At 41.6% G+C, this 23,618-nt stretch overlaps 2 protein-coding genes across 3 annotated transcripts in view; one reads left to right on the forward strand and one right to left on the reverse strand.

Moving 5' to 3' along the window:
* The window catches only part of LOC139751807 (acyl-coenzyme A thioesterase 3-like), a 29,243-nt gene extending 17,027 nt beyond the window's left edge, over positions 1-12,216 (reverse strand). Inside the window, exons 1-2 of the mRNA XM_071667391.1 lie at positions 11,959-12,216; positions 4,220-4,518 (exon numbers count right to left, since the gene is read on the reverse strand). Coding sequence (XP_071523492.1) covers positions 4,220-4,518; positions 11,959-12,187 — 528 coding nt within the window. The 5' untranslated portion in view covers positions 12,188-12,216. The remainder of the gene's footprint in view (positions 1-4,219; positions 4,519-11,958) is intronic.
* LOC139751810 (acyl-coenzyme A thioesterase 5-like) overlaps positions 1-23,618 on the forward strand; it is a 99,420-nt gene that overhangs the window by 67,991 nt on the left and 7,811 nt on the right. The window contains exon 1 of one of the 2 annotated variants that reach the window (XM_071667395.1): positions 17,673-20,541. The exons of the other annotated variant lie outside the window; for it this stretch is intronic. Within the exon in view, the coding sequence (XP_071523496.1) occupies positions 20,313-20,541 (229 nt within the window). The 5' untranslated portion in view covers positions 17,673-20,312. Of the gene's footprint in view, positions 1-17,672; positions 20,542-23,618 lie in introns of those variants that run through there. 2 annotated transcript variants of the gene reach the window in all.

Below are 23,618 nucleotides of genomic sequence, written 5' to 3' on the forward strand. Positions count from 1 at the left end.
TTTGTGTACTTACCATGCTGGGGATACTAACAATGTTTTGTATACTTACCATGCTGGGATAGTACCAGTGTTTTGTGTACTTACCATGCTGGGGAGAGTACCACTTTTGTGTACTTACCATGTGGGGATAGTAACAATGTTTTGTGTACTTACCATGCCTGGGAATAGTACCAGTGTTTTGTGTACTTACCATGCTGGGATAGTAACAATGTTTTGTGTACTTACCATGCTGGGGATAGTACTAGTGTTTTGTGTACTTACCAAGCTGGGATAGTACCACTTTTGTGTACTTGCCATGCTGGGGATAGTAACAATGTTTAGTGTACTTACCATGCTGGGGATGGTACCACTTTTGTTGTACTTACCATGCTGGGGAAAGTACCAGTGTTTTGTGTACTTACCATGCTTGGGATAGTACCAGTGTTTTGTGTACTTACCATGTTGATAGTAACAACACTTTGTGTACTTACATGCTGGGGATAGTACCACTTTTGTATACTTACCATGCTGGGGAAAGTAACAATGTTTAGCGTACTTACCATGCTGGAGATAGTACCAGTGTTTTGTGTAACTTACCATGCTGGGAATAGTAACCACTTTTGTGTACATACCATGCTGGGAATAGAACCACTTTTGTGTACTTATCATGCTGGGGAAAGTAACAATGTTTAGCGTACTTACCATGCTAGGGATGGTACCACTTTTGTGTACTTACCATGCTGGGAAAAGTAACAATGTTTAGTGTACTTACCATGCTAGGGATGGTACACTTTTGTGTACTTACCAAGCTGGGATAGTACCACTTTTGTGTACTTACCATGCTGGGGATAGAAACAATGTTTTGTGTACTTACCAAGCTGGGATAGTACCACTTTTGTGTAATTACCATGCTGGGGAAAGTAACAATGTTTAACGTACTTACCAATGCTGGGGATGGTACCACTTTTTGTACTTAACCATGCTGGGGATAGTAACAATGTTTTGTGTACTTACCATGCTCATGCTCAGGGTGGTACCACTTTTGTGTACTTACCATGCTGGGAAAGTAACAATGTTTAGCATACTTACCATGCTGGGAATAGTACCAGTCTTTTGTGTACTTACCATGCTGGGAATAGTACCAGTGTTTTGTGTACTTACCATGCTGGAATAGTACCACTTTTGTGTACTACCATGCTGGGGATAGTAACAATGTTTAGTGTACTTACCATGCTGGAGATAGTAACAATGTTTTGTGTACTTACATGCTGGGATAGTACCACTTATGTGTACTTACCATGCTGGGGATAGTAACAATGTTTAGCGTACTTACCATGCTGGGGATGGTACACTTTTGTGTACTTACCATGCTAGGGATGGTACCAGTGTTTTGTTGTACTTACCATGCTGGAATAGTACCACTTATTGTACTTACCATGCTGGAATAGTACCAGTGTTTTGTGTATTACCATGCTGGGGAAAGTAACAATGTTTTGTGTACATACCATGCTGGGATAGTACCAGTGTTTTGTGTATAACCATGCTGGGGATAGTGACAATGTTTTGTGTACTTACCATGCTGGAGATAGTACCAGTGTTTTGTGTTACTTACCATGCTGGGAATAGTACCAGTGTTTTGTGTACTTACCATGCTGGGATAGTAACAATGTTTAGTGTACTTACCATGCTTGGGATAGTAACAATGTTTAGTGTACTTACCATGCTTGGGATAGTACCAGTGTTTTGTGTACTTACCATGATGGGAATAGTACCAGTGTTTTGTGTACTTACCATACTGGGAATAGTACCAGTTATGTGTACTTACCATGCTAGGGATGGTACCAGTGTTTTGTGTACTTACCATGCTGGGATTAGTACCACTTTTGTGTACTTACCGTGCTGGATAGTTCATGAAATCTCAAGCGTTTGCTACGAAGTACTTACTGAGCTAGGTAACGTGAGATAGTATTGCCACAGTATTGGTGGTCATGTTGGCCCCTTACACCTACTGGTGTACCTGTCTTGCGCTGGACAGTATCACTCCTCACTGTCCAGGGAATATTATGGTTCTGGGGACACTTCCAGATATTATCCAGAATATTTACTGTGATGGGGTAGTATCACTGTCCACAAACTACTTACTGTATGGGCGAACTACCAGTGTGCTTACCTATGTTCAGGATGATACAGAACACTGTCCCCATAGTAGACACTGTCCATTATCATAATGTGCAGTGTTATAACTGTGGTGTTTGTAATGCTAGACACCATCCAGGGTGTATTTACGTCGGTCTGGAGTGTTCCGGTCACTTACCGTGCTGGGGAGTGACGTAACATTAAAATGTTTGTTGCTGCGGGCGGGCACAAAGGCCGTTCCATTGGTGAGTAGATCATGGCCCATAAGGTAAGGCGCGGCCGCCTATTCCCTGGCCGTTCACACCCGTGACGCCCATAAACTGACCGCCCAGCCGCCGGTACATTGCGGTGCGCACTAAACGGCGACAGAGGCAGGTTGAGGAGCGGAGCAGCGCCGACTGGGCCATGACGCGAGATATTCATATGGACGACTGCAACGTGTCACCTGTTTTATATATCTTTGTACCTCATACCTGCCACTCGTCGTGCCCTCCTGACTGATAAAACGTTCCCACATTTTTTTTGGATATTAATCTCTGGCGATGATACTAAGAGATGTATATAAAAATGTCTGATAATCGATCATTATCTTTGTCACTATGTCATCCTTAAATCTGGCTACTTCTTTCCGAAAGTAGTACAAGGGAAGGATTTCCAGCGCCCCAGTCTGTTAGTCTCCTTCTGTGGCTGGCAGGAAATACATGGGTAATATTGTTTCTCTCATCTCCCCAGGGATAGGGGTATAGCCCATGCACGGGTCGCTAGAGTGTGACTCCTCAGGCGGAGTCTGGCGGATCTCTCTCTCTCTCTCTCTTCTCTCTCTCTCTCTCTCTTCTCTCTCTCTCTCTCTCTCTCTCTTCTCTCTCTCTCTCTCTGTAATGTATTGCATGTATATATATATATATAGATATATATATATATAATATATATAATATATATATATATAATATATATATATATATATATATATATAATATATATATTTATATTATTCATTGATTTTGCTTTGTCGCTGTCTCCCGCGTTAGCGAGGTAGCGCAGGGAAACAGACGAAACAATGGCCCAACCCACCCACATACGTATCTATTTACATACACGTCCACACACGCAAATATGCATACCTATACATTCTTAAGCATATACAGAGTATATACACCACAGACAGATAATAATACATATAGACACAGTACATAATTCATAGTTGACTTCCTAATTAATTCCCATCGCCACCCCGCCACACGTGAAAATGACAACCCCCTCCCCCCTCATGTGTGCGAGGTAGCGCTAGGATAGACAACAAAGGCCACATTCGTTCAGACTTAGTCTCTAGCTGTCATGTAATAATGCACCGAAACCACAGCTCCCTCTCCACATCCAGGCCCCACAAAACTTTCCATGGTTTACCCCAGACGCTTCACGTGCCCTGGTTCAATCCAGTGACAGCACGTCGACCCCGGTATACCACATCGTTCCAATTCACTCTATTCCTTGCACGCCTTTCACCCTTCTGTATGTTCAGGCCCCGATCGCTCAAAATCTTTTTCATTCCATCCTTCCACCTCCAAATTGGTCTCCCACTTCTCCTCGTTCCCTCCACCTCTGACACATATATCCTCTTTGTCAATCTTTCCTCTCATTCTTTCCATGTGACCAAACCATTTCAATGCGCCCTCTTCTGCTCTCTCAACCACACTTTTTATATTATCGCACATTTCTCTCACCCTTTTATTACTTACTAAATCAAACCACCTCACATCGCATATTGGCTTCAAACATCTCTATTTAAACACATCCACCTTCCTCTGCACAACCCTATCTATCGCCTATGCCTCCTAACCATATGATATTGTTGGAACCACCTTCAAACATACCCATTTTTGCTCTCCGAGGTAACGTTCTCGCCTTCCACACATTCTTCAACGCTCCCAGAACCTTCGCCCCCTCCCCCACCCTGTGACTCGCTTCCGCTTCCATGGTTCCATCCGCTGCTAAATCCACGTATGTTAACGAATTTATGTTATTTTGACGTTAATATTGTATTCAGAGAGACTGCTGCGTTTTGTCTTTCAGAAATATCAAAGTGTGGTAGACCTGCTCAACTTACTGTGAAGGGTTCCTCAACTCGACGTTTATAGAGACGTATCCACTTTAACTTGACGTCTTGCTGGCAGGCAGGAGGTGCTGGGGCCAAAGTGGACACCAGCCCCTGGGGAAACACGCCTTGATACCTTCCCCCCTGAGATTTATGCCTCCACACATCCACCGACCCTGAGGCGTCCGCCTGGTAGTGGGCGTGAGAGGAGAACTCGACGCCTTTTTCATCCATGAGAGTCGTCCAGAGGGTGACGGCCTCTCTGGCGCCTAGGCCTTCTACCTGCACGTGTCCGGCCACGTCCATGTGGGCTGCCAAGGTATGTTTGGTCTCTTAGTAGATTTGGTCTCTGGAAACGTGATGTATTGATGCGTTTTAACTGAACCAACGAACAAATGCCACTGTGAGGAATACTGGGGATATATATAAATGAAATATAATAGATACACTCCTCTCTGATCAGTTTTCCTTGTGACACCTTACTTTTTGTATTCATAATTTGTCCGTGGAAAGAACACACTCAAGATATGTTACATCACTCACAACCCCGTCCTCATTACACTTTTTTGTCGCCATACATGATCCTATTTTTATAAATTTCGTAGAAGAACTTTACACTGATTTCGCCCTTTCATCTGAGCTTTATTTGACCGTCATGGCGGTAGGATTCGTGGGAAATAATAAACATGCTCCAAATACGTTTTAGTGTACGTCCAGATAAGGACACGTTTGTGTCAGGAAAAGGAAATCCGACCGCTGGGTAAATATGTAAGAAATCTCTGAACTCTAAAGCGCTCATCCGTAATAACCCAAGAAGAAAGTGTTTCTATTTGCGTTCTGACAACGAAGCCAGGAGATACAAGACGTGTAATCGAAGAAAGTGATGTCGTCATTAAGGTAAAAAAATTGTTTACAGTTGGTGTTCAGACAGATAAATAATGGGGTGGGGGGTAATCTACTTTAGGTCCTTAAGATACTGTATTTTTTGTGTCACGTTGAGGAACATTAGTGAGAGATAAGAATTGATTACCTTTCCTTGGAGCTTATGAAACCACTTCAGGAGTCTAGGTTTTGAAGCCTAAGCGAAGGCATGTCATTAAATAATGGAACAGATATTTCGACAGAGTATGGAGCTCTCGCTAATTCAGTGCCTTCAATATTTCATCAGCGAAGATTTACAAAACCGTGAAGATTTTTTTTATTCTTTTATCAACATGAATTTCCGGTAAGCAGGCAATTGGCCTAATGATATTATGTGCATTAAAAGTGGTCGTTCACAATGCTGTCTTGAGTTTGGTCTATTGAGGATTTTGGTTTCTTCTGCAGAGGTGACTAATCCTAACCATTCATAAGTATTTGGAAACTATAGTGAAAGTATTATTGTATCCAGAGGTGTTCATTATAATACTGTCAAATGAGCAAAGTATATGGTGTCATGTATTCGTGGGCTTCGATTGACGAAGGGCATTACTTAGGGCACTGAAGATGGTTGATGGGGAGTAGGAGAAAGCACACCACCCTGCGGAATGCCAAGTTTAAAGTCTTTGATTTCATGTCTGTGTCCTTGAAACAGGACATGACTCTGTTGGAGGTTGCTATAAATCCAGCCCAGAGTCCATCCTGTCATATTCATCTTAGATGGTATTTTCATCGTTAACGCCCGCTCCTTTTGTGCATGCAGTCATCTAGATTGAGTGACATTTTGCTGTCTAGTTCTGTGTAAAACACGACTGAGATCGTCATAGATGATGGTCCAAAAGTGTCAGGTTGATAGGGTTTGGGTACTAGTATGTTAAGGCCACAGGACCAGAAGGTAAGTAGAACTAGCTCGTGTTAAACAATACAAAAAGAGGATTACTGGGTACTTTGCTGTATATTCTATGTGATAACATTTTTCCCTGAAGACGTAGCTTTGTCTTTAATCGGGAGCGCGTCGAATTCGGACTCAACGAACAGGTTATTGCAATCATCATGCTATTTGTTCATCTTGAAGTGCATTAGTGTGTCACTATGTACATGTCTGAGGTTTAGCGTAGCCTGTTCAGTAGCAGGTTGTTGGCCACCTCGTTGTGAAGGGTCCGGGTGGGAGACTTGACAGGTGTTCCATCCCCTAATTTTGTTAATGGCTAACCACTCTCTACTGATAGAAGAATGTGTGTTCGGTTTGCTAACAAATGTTTCCCAGTCAAAATGTCGAAGTTGAGTCATGCTGTGGCAAACAGTAGCAAAGGTAGACAAGACCAGGTTCAATATTTCTTATGCACGTGACTGTCTACAAGCTGGTCCAGTTCATTAAGGAGAAACTTAGGTGTTTTCTTAATTGGTACGCATGACATATATTCTAGTTAGTCTGGGATGTGTTACTTGGTTCCTAATCCGTGTAGGTGGTTCTGAGAAGTCTTCGGTAGTGTTGAGTCAGTCGTTATGAAACCTCTATGGTGGTAGAGGTGGCACCACCTGCTCATGTGAGAGAAGGAATTTGATAAAAGCCGTTTTCGTTTGATCTTCCTGATTGTAGAATTAGTTTCATATCTGTGGCTGTGGTTGAAGGCGAGACTGTCCACGATGTAAAAGGTCAATGTTAGTGTCCACAAAGTACTTACGGCACCAGGGGGAGTGCCACTGTTCATTTAGGACTTACTGTGCTAGGGGGAGTGCCACTGTCTACTGAGTACTGAATAAAACCAGTGTTTAAAGGATGTACCAAGATGAGAGAATTACTGGCTTTCAGACAACTAACCATGCTAGGGATAGTACCACTTTTGTGTACTTACCATGATGGGAATAGTACCACTTTTGTGTACTTACCATGCTGGGAATAGTACCACTTTTGTGTACTTACCATGCTGGGAATAGTACCACTTTTGTGTACTTGCCATGCTGGGGATAGTACCAGTGTTTTGTGTACTTACCATGCTGGGAATAGTACCACTTTTGTGTACTTACCATGCTGGGAATAGTACCCTTTATGTGTACTTACCATGCTGGGAATAGTACCTCATGTGTACTTACCATGCTGGGAATAGTACCAGTTATGTGTACTTACCATGCTGGGAATAGTACCACTTTTGTGTACTTACCATGCTGGGAATAGTACCACTCATATGTACTTACCATGCTGGGAATAGTACCAGTGTTTTGTGTATTACCATGCTGGGGATAGTGCCAGTGTTTTGTGTACTTACCATGCTGGAAATAGTACCAATGTTTTGTGTACTTACCATGCTGGGAATAGTACCACTTATGTGTACTTACCATGCTGGGAATAGTGCCAGTGTTTTGTGTATTACCATGCTGGGATAGTGACAGTGCTTTGTGTACTTACCATGCTGGAAATAGTACCAATGTTTTGTGTACTTACCATGCTGGGAATAGTACCACTTTTGTGTACTTACCATGCTGGGAATAGTACCACTTTTGTGTACTTACCATACTGGGAATAGTACCTTATGTGTACTTACCATGCTGGGAATAGTACCACTTATGTGTACTTACCATGCTGGGAATAGTACCACTTTTGTGTACTTACCATACTGGGAATAGTACCACTTATGTGTACTTACCATGCTGGGAATAGTACCTGTGTTTTTTGTACTTACCATGCTGGGAATAGTACGACTTATGTGTACTTACCATGCTGGGAATAGTACCACTTATGTGTTCTTACCATGCTGGGAATAGTACCACTTTTGTGTACTTACCATGCTGGGAATAGTACCACTTATGTGTACTTACCATGCTGGGAATAGTACCACTTTTGTGTACTTACCTTGCTGGGAATAGTACTACTTATGTGTACTTACCATGCTGCTGGGAATTGTACCAGTGTTTTGTGTATTACCGTGCTGGGGATAGTGCCAGTGTTTTGTTTACATACCATGCTGGGAATAGTACCACTTATGTGTACTTTCCGTGCTAGGAATAGTACCACTTATGTGTACTTACCATGCTGGGAATAGTACCAGTGTTTTGTGTACTTACCATGCTAGGGATGGTACCAGTGTTTTGTGTACTTACCATGCTGGGAATAGTACCAGTTATGTGTACTTACCGTGCTGGGAATAGTACCACTTTTTTGTACTTACCATGCTGGAAATAGTACCACTTATGTGTACTTACTATCCTGGGAATAGTACCACTTATGTGTACTTACCATGCTGGGAATGGTACCAGTGTTTTTTGTATTACCATGCTGGGGATAGTGCCAGTGTTATGTGTACTTACCATGCTGGAGATGATACCAGTGTTTTTTGTACTTACCCTGCTGGGAATAGTACCACTTATGTGTACTTACCATGCTGGGATAGTAACAATGCTTTGTGTACTTACCATGCTGGGGATAGTAGCGATGCTTTGTTTACTTACCATGCTGGGTATAGTAACAATGTTTTGTGTACTCTCCATGCTGGGAATAGTACCACTTTTGTGTACTTGCCATGCTGGGGATAGTACCACTTTTGTGTACTTACCATGATGGGAATAGTACCACTTTTGTGTACTTACCATGCTGGGGATAGTACCAGTGTTTTGTGTACTTACCAAATCTGGGGATAGTAACAGTGATTTGTGTACTTACCATGCTGGAGATGGCACCAACTCTGTGTACTTACCATGCTGGGGATAGCACCAGTTTCTGTTTACTTACCATGTTTGGGATGTTAACATTGCTTTGTGTACTTACCATGCTGGGAAGGTACTAGTTTTGTGTACTTACTATGGTGGGAATAGTACCAGTGTTTTGTGTACTTACCATGCTGGAGATAGTAACAATGTTTTGTGTACCTACCATGCTGGGGATGGTACCACTTTTGTGTACTTACCATGCTTGGGATAGTAACAATGTTTTGTGTGATTACTATGCTGGGGATGGTACGACTTTTGTGTACCTATCATGCTGGGAAAGTAACAATGTTTAGCGTACTTACATTGCTGGGGATGGTACCACCTTTGTGTACTTATCATGTTGGGGATAGTAACAATGTTTTGTGTACTTACCATGCTGGGGATGGTACCACTTTTGTGTGCTTACCATGCAGGGAAAGTATCAATGTTTAGCGTACTTACCATGCTAGGGATGGTACCACTTTTGTGTACTTATCATGTTGGGGAAAGTAATAATGTTTAGCGTACTACCATGCTGGGGATGGTACCACTTTTGTGTACTTACCATGCCGGGGATACTAACAATGTTTTGTGTACTTACCATTCTGGGGATGGTACCACTTTTGTGTACTTATCATGTTGGGGAAAGTAATAATGTTTAGCGTACTACCATGCTGGGGATGGTACCACTTTTGTGTACTTACCATGCCGGGGATACTAACAATGTTTTGTGTACTTACCATTCTGGGGATGGTACCACTTTTGTGTACTTATCATGCTGGAGAAAGTAACAATGTTTACGGTACTTACCATGCTAGGGATGGTACCACTTTTGTGTACTTACCATGCTGGGGATGGTACCAGTGTTTTGTGTACTTGCCATACTGGGAATAGTACCAGTGTTTTGTGTACTTACCATGCTGGGGATACTAACAATGTTTTGTATACTTACCATGCTGGGGATAGTACTAGTGTTTTGTGTACTTACCAAACTGGGGATGGTACCACTTTTGTGTACTTACCATGCTGGGGATGGTACCAGTGTTTTGTGTACTTGACATGCTGGGAATAGTACCAGTGTTTTGTGTACTTACCATGCTGGGGATACTAACAATGTTTTGTATACTTACCATGCTGGGGATAGTACTAGTGTTTTGTGTACTTACCATGCTAGGGATGGTACCACTTTTGTGTACTTGCCATTCTGGGGATAATGATAATGATTAGCGGACTTACCATGCTGGGAATGGTAACGTTTTTGTTTTCTTGCCATGCTGGGGATAGTACCAGTGTTTTGTGTACTTACCATGTTGAGGATAGTACCAGTGTTTTGTGTACTTACCATGTTGATAGTAACAACACTTTGTGTACTTATCATGCTAGGGATGGTACCACTTTTGTATACTTACCATGCTGGGGATCGAAACAATGTTTAGCGTACTTATCATGCTAGAGATAGTACCAGTGTTTTGTGTACTTACCATACTGGGCATAGTATCACTTTTGTGTACATACTATGCTGGGGATGGTACCACTTTTGTGTACTTATCATGCTGGGGAAAGTAACAATGTTTAACGTACTTACCATGCTAGGGATGGTACCACTTTTTGTACTTACCATGCTGGGAAAAGTAACAATGTTTAGTGTACTTACCATGCTAGGGATGGTACTACCTTTGTGTACTTACCATGCTGGGGATGGTACCACTTTTGTGTACTTACCATGCTGGGGATAGTAACAATGTTTTGTGTACTTACCATGCTGGGGATGGTACCACTTTTGTGTACTTATCATGCTGGGGAAAGTAACAATGTTTAACGTACTTACCATGCTGGGGATGGTACCACTTTTTGTACTTACCATGCTGGGGATAGTAACAATGTTTTGTGTACTTACCATGCTAGGGATGGTACTACCTTTGTGTACTTATCATGCTGGGAAAAGTAACAATGTTTAGCGTACTTACCATGCTGGGGTTGGTACCACTTTTGTGTACTTACCATGCTGGGGATAGTAACAATGTTTAGCGTACTTACCATGCTGGGATGGTACCACTTTTGTGCACCTACCATGCTTGGGATAGTAACAATCTTTTGTGTACTTACCATGCTGGAGATAATAACAGAGCTTTGTGTACTTAGATGCTGAGGATAGTACCACTTTTGTGTATTTACCATGCTGGGGATAGTAACAATGTTTGCGTAGTTACCATGCTGGGGATGGTACTACTTTTGTGTACTTACCATGCTAGGGATGGTACCAGTGTTTTCTTTACTTACCGTGCTGGGAATGGTACCACTTTTGTGTACTTACCATGCTGGGATAGTACCAGTGTTTTGTGTATTACCATGCTGGGGATAGTGACAATGTTTTGTGTACTTACCATGCTGGGATAGTACCAGTGTTTTGTGTATTACCATGCTGGGGATAGTGACAATGTTTTGTGTACTTACCATGCTGGAGATAGTACCAGTGTTTTGTGTACCTACCATGCCGTGTATAGTACCAGTGTTTTGTGTACTTACCATGCTGGGGATAGTAACAATGTTTAGTGTACTTACCATTTTGGGGATAGTTTCAGTTTAGAGTAATTTCCATGATGTGGATAGTACCACTGTTTAGAGTACTTACGAAGAAGGGCATAGTACCAGAGCGAGTACGTACAAACTCAGGATAGTATCATGGCACCAGTGTGTACAGTACTTACCCAGTCTTTAGACTATTTACCGTGCTGGATAGTTCATGAAATCTCAAGCGTTTGCTACGAAGTACTTACTGAGCTAAGGTAACGTGAGATAGTATTGCCACAGTATTGGTGGTCATGTTGGCCCCTTACACCTACTGGTGTACCTGTCTTGCGCTGGACAGTATCACTCCTCACTGTCCAGGGAATATTTATGGTTCTGGGGACACTTCCAGATATTATCCAGAATATTTACTGTGATGGGGTAGTATCACTGTCCACAAACTACTTACTGTACTGGGCGAACTACCAGTGTGCTTACCTATGTTCAGGATGATACAGAACACTGTCCCCATAGTAGACACTGTCCATTATCTAATGTGCAGTGTTATAACTGTGGTGTTGGTAATGCTAGACACCATCCAGGGTGTATTTACGTCGGTCTGGAGTGTTCCGGTCACTTACCGTGCTGGGGAGTGACGGTAACATTAACAATGTTGTTGCTGCTGCTGCTCAATGGTCGTCCATTGGTGAGGTAGATCAGTGGCCCATAAGGTAAGGCGCGGCCGCCTATTCCCTGGCCGTTCACACCCGTGACGCCCATAAACTGACCGCCCAGCCGCCGGTACATTGCGGTGCGCACTAAACGGCGACAGAGGCAGGTTGTGGAGCGGAGCAGCGCCGACTGGGCCATGACGCGAGATAATCATATGGACGACTGCAACGTGTCACCTGTTTTATATATCTTTGTACCTCATACCTGCCACTCGTCGTGCCCTCCTGACTGATAAAACGTTCCCACATTTTTTTTGGATATTAATCTCTGGCGATGATACTAAGAGATGTATATAAAAATGTCTGATAATCGATCATTATCTTTGTCACTATGTCATCCTTAAATCTGGCTACTTCTTTCCGAAAGTAGTACAAGGGAAGGATTTCCAGCGCCCCAGTCTGTTAGTCTCCTTCTGTGGCTGGCAGGAAATACATGGGTAATATTGTTTCTCTCATCTCCCCAGGGATAGGGGATAGCCCTTGCACGGGTCGCTAGTGTGGGACTCCTCAGGCGGAGTCTGGCGGATCTCTCTCTCTCTCTCTCTCTCTCTCTCTCTCATCTCTCTCTCTCTCTCTCTCTCTCTCTCTCTCTCTCTCTGTATGTATGCATGTATATATATATATATATATATATATATATATATATATATATATATATATATATATATATAGATATATATATATATATATATCTATATTATTCATTGATTTTGCTTTGTCGCTGTCTCCCGCGTTAGCGAGGTAGCGCAGGGAAACAGACGAAACAATGGCCCAACCCACCCACATACGTATCTATTTACATACACGTCCACACACGCAAATATGCATACCTATACATCTAAGCATATACATATATATACACACACAGATATATACATATATACACATGTACATAATTCATATTGTCTGCCTTTATTAATTCCCATCGCCACCCCGCCACACGTGAAATGACAACCCCCTCCCCCCTCATGTGTGCGAGGTAGCGCTAGGATAGACAACAAAGGCCACATTCGTTCAGACTTAGTCTCTAGCTGTCATGTAATAATGCACCGAAACCACAGCTCCCTTTCCACATCCAGGCCCCACAGAACTTTCCATGGTTTCCCCCAGACGCTTCACGTGACCTGGTTCAATCCATTGACAGCACGTCGACCCCAGTATACCACATCGTTCCAATTCACTCTATTCCTTGCACGCCTTTCACCCTCCTGCATGTTCAGGCCCCGATCACTCAAAATCTTTTTCACTCCATCTTTCCACCTCCAATTTGGTCTCCCACTTCTCCTCGTTCCCTCCACCTCTGACATATATATCCTCTTGGTCAATCTTTCCTCACTCATTCTCTCCATGTGACCAAACTATTTCAAAACACCCTCTTCTGCTCTCTCAACCACACTGTTTTTATTGCGACACATCTCTCTTACCCTATCATTACTTACTTGATCAAACCACCTCACACCACATATTGTCCTCAAACATCTCATTTCCAGCTCATCCATCCTCCCTCGCACAACTCTATCTATAGCCCACGCCTCGCAACCATATAACATTGTTGGAACCACTATTCCTTCAAACATACCCATTTTTGCTCTCCGAGATAATGTTCTCGACTTCCACACATTCTTCAACGCTCCCAGAATTTTTGCCCCTCCCCCACCCTATGATTCACTTCCGCTTCCATGGTTCCATCCGCTGCCAAATCCACTCCCAGATATCTAAAACACTTCACTTCCTACAGTTTTTCTCCATTCAAACTTACCTCCCAGTTGACTAGACCCTCAACCCTACTGTACCTAATAACCTTGCTCTTATTCACATTTACTCTCAACTTTCTTCTTTCACACACTTTGCCAAACTCAGTCACCAGCTTCTGCAGTTTCTCAATCGAACCAACCACCAGCGCTGTATCATCAGCGAACAACAACTGACACTTCCCTAGCTCTCTCATCCACAACAGACTGCATTCTTATCCCTCTTTCCAAAACTCTTGCATTCACTCCCTAACAACCCTATCCATAAACAAATTAAACAACCATGGAGACATCACACACCCCTGCTGCAAACCTACATTCACTGAGAACCAATCACTTTCCTCTCTTCCTACACGTACACATGCATGCCTTACATCCTCGATAAAAACTTTTCACTACTTCTAACAACTTGCCTCCCACACCATATATTCTTAATACCTTCCACAGAGCATCTCTATCAACTCTGACATATGCCTTCTCCAGATCCATAAATGCTACATACAAATCCATCTGCTTTTCGAAGTATTTCTCACATACATTTCTTCAAAGCGAACACCTGATCCACGCATCCTCTACCACTTCTGAAACCACACTGCTCTTCCCCAATCTGATGCTCTGTACATGCCTTCACCCTCTCAATCAATACCCTCCCATATAATTTCCCAGGAATACTCAAAAACTTATACCTCTGTAATTTGAGCACTCACCTTTGTCCCCTTTGCCTTTGTACAATGGCACGATGCAAGCATTCTGCCAATCCTCAGGCACCTCACCATGATTTATACAGACATTAAATAACCTTACCAACCAGTCAACAATACGGTCACCCCCTTTTTTAATAAATTCCACTGCAATACCATCCAAACCTGCTGCCTTGCCGGCTTTCATCTTCTGCAAAGCTTTTACTACCTCTTCTCTGTTTACCAAATCATTCTCCCTAACCCTATCACTTTGCACACCACCTCGACCAAAATACCCTATATCTGCCTATATCGACCAAAACCCCGTATATCTATATCTATCATCAAACACATTCAACAAACCTTCAAAATACCCACTCCATCTCCTTCTCACATCACCACTACTTGTTATCACCTCCCCATTAGCCCCCTTCACTGAAGTTTCCATTTGTTCCCTTGTCTTACTCACTTTATTTACCTCCTTCCAAAACATCTTTTTATTCTCCCTAAAATTTAATGATACTCTCTCACCCCAACTCTCATTTGCCCTCTTTTTCACCTCTTGCACCTTTCTCTTGACCTCCTGCCCATTTCTTTTATACATATCCCACTCATTTGCATTATTTCCCTGCAAAAGTCGTCCAAATGCCTCTCTCTTCTCTTTCGCTGATAATCTTACTTCTTCATCCTTTTCATGCCACAAGCATCTTTTGCGCAGGCCATCACTGCTTCCCTAAATACATTCCATTCCTCCCCCACTCACCTTACCTCCTTTGTTCTCACCTTTTTCCATTCTGTACTCAGTCTCTCGTGGTACTTCCTCACACAAGTCTCCTTCCTAAGCTCACTTACTCTCACCACTCTCTTCACCCCAACATTCTCTCTTATTTCCTGAAAACCTCTACAAATCTTCACCTTCGCCTCCACAAGATAATGATCAGACATCCCTCCAGTTGCACCTCTTAGCACATTAACATCCAAAAGTCTCTCTTTCGCGCGCCTATCAATTAACACGTAATCCAATAATGCTTTCTGGCCATCTCTCCTACTTACAAACGTATATTTATGTATATCTCTCTTTTTAAACCAGGGAAAATGAAACACGATAAGTTCTCAAGTGCACTTTCGTGTAATAATCATATCATCAGGGGAGACACAAGAGAGCAATATAACAGTCAGTTGATATACATCGAAGAAACGAAGCTAGGACGCCGTTTTGTAAACATGTGATTATCCAAGACAGACAACGAGCGTTCATAAACTTATCATTTTTCAAATTTTATCAACAATAAAGTTATCTAATTTGTACAGACCATCACTAATATTAAGATTATAATTATCTAATTTGTACAGACCATCAATAATATTAAGATTATAATTCTTTGTGTATTTAATAATAGAAGATTCAATGATATTTCTCGTGGTAACAGAGTTAGAGTTAATAACTGAGTTGGCACTACTCCAGTCAATACAATGATCATAGTTTTTAACAAGGCATTTGATTCTTGTCCCGTTCTTATACTATATTTATGTTGCTTAAGTCTAACAGAAAGATCCTTACCAGTCTGCCCAACATAATATTTATCTCAATTTCCACATGGCACTTTATAGATGCATCCAGGAGAATTTTCTGATGAATTCCTGAATAAGATATTCCTTATAGTATTACTGCTGCTGAGGGCAACATTTACATTAAAGGATTTAAGCAACATGGGAAGTAAAGTAAAATTATTATTAAAAGGGAGAACTAAAAGATTCTTGGTGTCAATGGAAGGTTTGGGCTCAACTCTATAAAATTATTTCTTTGTTAACTTAAGGGATTTATCAATGAAAGATCTAGTGTACTTTAACTTAGATCCAATAGAATATATCTTCTCAAACTCATCATCAATAAACTCTTGACTGCTAATACGTAATGCCCTAAGGAACATAGATTGAAATGATGATAATTTAACTCTGTCATGTTGAGATGAGTATCAATGGATATATGAGCATACATTGGTAGGTTTTCTGTATATGCTGAACTTAAACTTGTTTCCTTGCCTATGGGTCATGCAATCTAAAAATGGTAACATACCATTATTTTCATTTTCTACAGTAAATTTGATGGAGGGCACTAAATTGTTAAGTAAGGGGAGAAATTTAGTACCTTCCATCAAATTTACAGTAGAAAATGAAAATAATGGTGTGTTACCATTTTTAGATTGCATGATCCATAGGCAAGGAAACAAGTTTAAGTTTAGCATATACAGAAAACCTACCAATGTATGCTCATATATCCATTATCACTCATCTCAACATGACAGAGTTAAATTATCATATCTACTGTCACCAGCTTCTGCATTTTCTCATCCGAATCAGCCACCAGCGATGTATCATCATAGAACAACAACTGACTCACTTCCCAAGCCCTCTCATTCACAACAGACTGCATACTTGCCCCTCTCTCGAAACCTCTTGCATTTACCTCTCTAACCACCCCATCCCTTAACAAATTAAACAACCGTGGAGACATCACGTACCCCTGCCGCAAACCGACATTCACTGGGAACCAATCACTTTCCTCTCTTCCTACTCGTACACATGCCTTAAATCCTTGGTAAAAACCTTTCACTGCTTCTAGCAACTTACCTCCCACACCATAAACTCTTAAAACCTTCCACAAAGCATCTCTGTGCAATTTATCATATCCCTTCTCCAGATCTATAAATGCTAAATACAGATACATCTGTTTTTGTAAGTATTTCTCACATACATCCTTCAAAGCAAACACTTCATGTATTCATCCTTTCCCACTTCTGAAACCACACTACTCTTCTCCAATCTGATGCTGTGTATATGTCTTTACCCTCTCAATCAATACCCTCCCATATAGTTTTACAGGAATACTCATCAAACTTATGCCTCTGTGATTTGAACACTCACCGTTATCCAATTTGCCTTTGTACAATGGCACTATGCATGTGGTCCGCCAATCCTCAGGCATTTCACCATGATCCATACATACATTGAATATCTTTACCAGCCAGTCAACAACACAGTCACCTTTTTTTTATATATTTATATATAAATTCCACTGCAATACCAACCAAACCCGCCGCCTAGCCGGCTTTCATCTTCCGCAAAGCTTTCACTACCTTTTCTCTGTTCACTAAACCATTCTCCCTGACCCTCTAACTTCGCACACTACCTCGACGAAAAAAACCTATATCTGCCACTCTATCATTAAACACATTCAACAAACCTTTAAAATATTCACTCCATCTCCTTCTCACTTCATTACCACTTGTTATTACCTCCCCATTTGCCCCCTTCGCCGATGTTCCCACTTGTTCTCTTGTCTTACGCACATTGTTGACCTCTCCAAAACCCCTTTTTATTCTCCCTAAAATTTAATGATACTCTCTCACCCTAACTCTCATTTGCCCCCTTTTTCACCTCTTGCACCTTTTTCTTGACCTCCTGCCGCTTTCATTTATATATCTCCCACTCATTTGCACAACTTTCCTGCGAAAATCGTCCAAACGCCTCTCTCTTCTCTTTTACTAACAATCTTACTTCTTCATCCTACCATTTACTACCCATACTAATCTGCCCACCTCCCACCTTTCTCATGCCACATACATCTTTTGCGCAAGCCATCCCTGCTTCCCTACATATATCCCATTCTTCCCCCACTCCCCTTACATCACTTGCTCTGGCCTTTTGCCATTCTACCCTCAATATCTCATGATACTTCCTCACGCAAGTTTCCTTTCCAAGCTCACTCACTCAAACCACTCTCTTCTTTTCTGAAAACCTTTACAAATCTTCATCTTCGCCTCTACAAGATAGTGATCAGACATCCCTCCAGCTGCCTCTCTCAGCACATTAACATCCAAAAGTCTCTCTTCTGCACGCCTGTCAATTAACAGGTAATCCGATAACGGCTTCTGGCCATCTGTCTTACTCACAGACGTATACTTATGTATATCTTTTTAAAGCAGGTATTCCCAAGCACCAGCCCTTTTTCATCACATAAACCCATAAGCTCTTTACCATTTCTATTTACAACACTGAACACTCCATATACACCAATTATTCCTTTAACTGCCACATTAGTCACTTTTGCATTCAAATCACCCATCACTATAACCCGGTCTCGTGCATCAAAGCTGCTAACACACTCACTCATCTGCTCCCAAAACATTTGCCTCTCGTGATCTTTCTTATGACCAGGTGCATAGGCACAGATGATCACCCATCTCTCTCCATCCACTTTCAGTTTTACCCATATTAATCTAGAGTTTACTTTCTTACACTCATGCAGAGTTGAGGAACAACTTTATTGACAGGAAACGTATACACTTTATAGGCGTCAGGTGACAGTCAGCAAAATTCAAGACGGGCTGACTATACTGTTACATTGATAAAGGTGGCAACTCATGGGGCTTTCCAAGATGTGGAGAGTGAGAGCTTTCCCCTATCAGACGGCATAATGTTTATAGGTATAAACAAGGTGTAGCTGGGTAATGCTTAGGGAAATTGATATAATTCATATCGTTTGAAGTGCAGTAGTACAGATCAGGTAACTTGATAAAGTGAAATTATTGACATCGAATCAGAAATGACAAAATGAAAAGAAATTAGGGACGAAGAACAAGTATCACAAGATTTAATTTTCAAACGAAAAAATATGAAAGTTCCGTTGTTAGAAGAAGTAATCTTTTACTGACGTTAGTCAGTGATAAGAATACGAATCCCCGTCCATGAACTTCGCCGAGTAGCCAACGTCACCCAAGAGGTGGTACATTGCCTCTCCATCAAAACTGGCACCAGCAACAAGTCACATAGTATCCACAGTCTCTACCTCTTTCTCTTGCACTTCCAATTAACGTTCAACTGCCTGTATCATCTGACGCACTGAAGGTACATCGTTACCGTAAGTTACATCACCAAATTCACAGAAACAAGTGAATAAGATCCTTTTTTTTTCTAATATCCTTGGAAACCATCGCGACTAGGCTGGCACTACCTGGTAGAAACACTTTGGCTAGGCTATGTATCTGCGGTAGACATGGCACCATTGTATTATCCAGGTTTGATAAACCTTCCAGCTCTGAGCTATATAGATGAGGTATACCTGCTCGTATTCGTCTACGCCCATGTCACTTGATGTATACATGCTTTTATATGATCTTCAGATAATGCTAATACAATTACTTCAACCGTCGTATATCTGATGTACATACATTACCGGTACTTAGATCTTAGAAATTTTAGGAAACTTGTACTAATAATGCAATAACTGCATGAATTACCATGAGGGCAATGTAAATAAGCCTGAATATAACATTTTGTATTTTCTTGTTGTAACAAACAGATATTTTGAGACAAAATATCACAATGTATGAACCCATTTACGCATTTGCTTCGATGGCGTTACTTTCATTACGCTTGTTAATCTGTCATTAATCCAGTTATAATCATCATCACAAATGTTGAAACAAAAAGATAACGACACACACAACACGTTTTGGATTCTATTTGACATTGAGGTTTACCCCTTGGTCCATCAACATGTCGTATGCACGGAAAGTGTTAAAGGCTACATATGTACTATAAAGGATTAAAGAAAATAATCGGATGACTTAAAGACATAAACACAGATATTCACAACTTTGTTCATCACAATTAATCTATGATATCATTGATAAGTATCTAGCATGCAGATGGTGTCTGTTATCTGCTTGGCTTTCAGGAGGGGGAGTAGCGGTAAGCTAGAGACTTATAAGAAGCAGGCGACGCGAGCCTAGGGATAGTGTTAAAGTCGTCCACGTAACTAATACCCGTCATGGCCCAGTCGGCGCTGCTCCGCTCCTCAACCTGCCTCTGTCGCCGTTTAGTGCGCACCGCAATGTACCGGCGGCTGAGCGGTCAGTTTATGGGCGTCACGGGTGTGAACGGCCAGGGAATAGGCGGCCGCGCCTTACCTTATGGGCCACTGATCTACCTCACCAATGGACGACCATTGAGCAGCAGCAGCAACAACATTGTTAATGTTACCGTCACTCCCCAGCACGGTAAGTGACCGGAACACTCCAGACCGACGTAAATACACCCTGGATGGTGTCTAGCATTACCAACACCACAGTTATAACACTGCACATTAGATAATGGACAGTGTCTACTATGGGGACAGTGTTCTGTATCATCCTGAACATAGGTAAGCACACTGGTAGTTCGCCCAGTACAGTAAGTAGTTTGTGGACAGTGATACTACCCCATCACAGTAAATATTCTGGATAATACCTGGAAGTGTCCCCAGAACCCATTCCCTGGACAGTGTCTGGTATTACCCATACCATGGTAGGTGCAGTGAGGAGAGTGGAATGGTACTTTGCACATCGTCAGTACAAGAGTGATAGCCTAGCATTACTTCCAGAACAGTAGGTACCATGATTAATGTGTCTGGGACTACCATAACCATTATTATTTTGGGAATTGCTCTCACTCGGTAACTTTTTGTAGGTACTGTTAAACATTTCATGAAATGTCCAGCATGATGTTTAGGCTAAGTAGTTTTTAACATGCACTATAGTAAGTACTGTAAACACTTGTATTACCCTATATTCGTAACCCTCTGAATACTGGTGCTGTCCCGAGTATGATGAATACTTTAAACACTGACATTATTCTCCTCATGGTAAGTTCTCTAAACACTGGTATTATCCCTAGTATAATATTTACAGTATTCTAAACACTGGTACTATCCCGAGCATAATAGGTACATTATTCTAAACACTGGTATTATCCCTAGTATAATATTTACAGTATTCTAAACACTGGTATTATCCCTAGTATAATATTTACAGTATTCTAAACACTGGTATTATCCCTAGCATAATAGGTACAGTATTCTAAACACTGGTACTATCCCGAGCATAATAGGTACATTATTCTAAACACTGGTACTATCCCCAGCATAATAGGTACATTATTCTAAACACTGGTACTATCCCCAGCATAATAGGTACAGTATTCTAAACACTGGTACTATCCCCAGCATAATAGGTAGAGTATTCTAAACACTGGTACTATCCCCAGCATAATAGGTAGAGTATTCTAAACACTGGTACTATCCCCAGCATAATAGGTAGAGTATTCTAAACACTGGTACTATCCCCACCATAATAGATACAGTATTCTAAACACTGGTACTATCCCCAGCATAATAGATACAGTATTCTAAACACTGGTACTATCCCCACCATAATAGATACAGTATTCTAAACACTGGTACTATCCCCAGCATAATAGGTAGAGTATTCTAAACACTGGTACTATCCCCACCATAATAGATACAGTATTCTAAACACTGGTACTATCCCCAGCATAATAGGTAGAGTATTCTAAACACTGGTACTATCCCCAGCATAATAGGTAGAGTATTCTAAACACTGGTACTATCCCCACCATAATAGATACAGTATTCTAAACACTGGTACTATCCCCAGCATAATAGGTACAGTATTCTAAACACTGGTACTATCCCCAGCATAATAGGTACAGTATTCTAAACACTGGTACTATCCCCACCATAATAGATACAGTATTCTAAACACAGGTGCTAATCCCACAGTGATAAATGCCATAGACAATGGCAGTACACCCGTAGTTTATAGACAGTGTTATGGATACACTGGAGTAAGTCTCCTGTGGCGTGTAATAAACGGTGTTAAGAGACGTAGCTTGGATAGGCTTGGCACTAACACTGAGAGAGACTGATGGACAAAGTAGACTAGATGAGGAACTGCTTATACACTGCTTGAAATAGCTAAGTGGTTTAGCCAAACATTAACTGCAATTCGGCAAAGGTTGTCTTCACTCACACACTAAAAGATATTTCCTTCAAGGTTTAAAAATATATATGTAGTTGGAATACCTCAACGCCTGGCAGCGATAATGATCCGTTTGGACGTCTTTGTACAACACTGGACCACTGGATTGTGAATAAAAGTGGATATTGTGCTGATGCTCTGTTTTGTCTTTGTAGATCTCACTTTTAATGTAGTTAACAATTATTGTGTAAACTTTTATAGCATCGTGCGTGAGTAATTATCACGATCTGCTGCGAGCTTTAGGGAACTTTTGTTGGAGCCAAACTATTTTTTTTCCTTTACGCTGTTTATAGCGAACCACATTGAATCGTCTGAGAAATTTATTATTAAACTGATATTTCCTGTAGACTCTAGAACTGTTTTTGGAGAAACTGACTGTTCTAACCTGCTTGAAGACAGATTCTTATAGTAAGATATCAGTGGCAGAGGGTTGCGTCGAAAGGCAATGCATACTCTTGGAGAAAAGGAGTTTTGGGAAACGTAGAGCTGGAAAGTGAGAGGGGGGGACGAAGGCTACACCCTCGTATCTCCTGTGTGTTGTAGAAGGCGACCCAATATAACGAGCGGGGAGCCGGAAACCCTTTTCCCCTTGTCTTTTACTTTCTAGAACTGGCAACATAAGACTTAACAAACCAGGAGTCCTTATCCTTCTCAAGGGATCAGGCTGTGTATGTGCATGGATCTAACTTGAGCGAAGAAAACGGCGAGAAAGTTCAAAAGTTTGGGAGAGACTGGTGGATGTCCGCTGGGTAAAGCTTAGGGTTAGTGTGAAGGCGAGAGAAAAGGAGAGGTAGCACATCTGATGAAGTAGTTGTCGGGGATGTTCAAGAGTGTAAGGAAGTGATATATAGACTGACGTGGGTGAAACTGAACGTGGATTACGAGGGCTAAGTGACTATGAGAGCTTAAGCACTTAATAATAGACAGAGGTGAGGCACGGGGGTACGTGCTTTGGGAGGAGGTGAGCGAGTGTGCTGTTAGTATTGATGCGAGAGGTTGGCCTTCAGTGGTGGAAGATATGAATGTAAGAGTGAAGGATGTGGCAGTTGAAAGGTATATAATTCAGGGAGATGGAATGCTGAAGCTACAGAGGATGCAAAATAAGGCCATACAATTCGTCACAAATGATAAAACCCCTACCGTGAAAATACAGTTGAACAGCACAAACGACTAAAGATTAAATCAGTCGGGTCATACCGTAGACGAGCAGGCCAGAAAGTATATACAGACTTGAAGACAACGAAGATACAATCTACAGA

The sequence above is a fragment of the Panulirus ornatus genome, chromosome 12 (genome assembly GCF_036320965.1).
Source record: "Panulirus ornatus isolate Po-2019 chromosome 12, ASM3632096v1, whole genome shotgun sequence".
Lineage (NCBI taxonomy): Eukaryota > Metazoa > Arthropoda > Malacostraca > Decapoda > Palinuridae > Panulirus > Panulirus ornatus.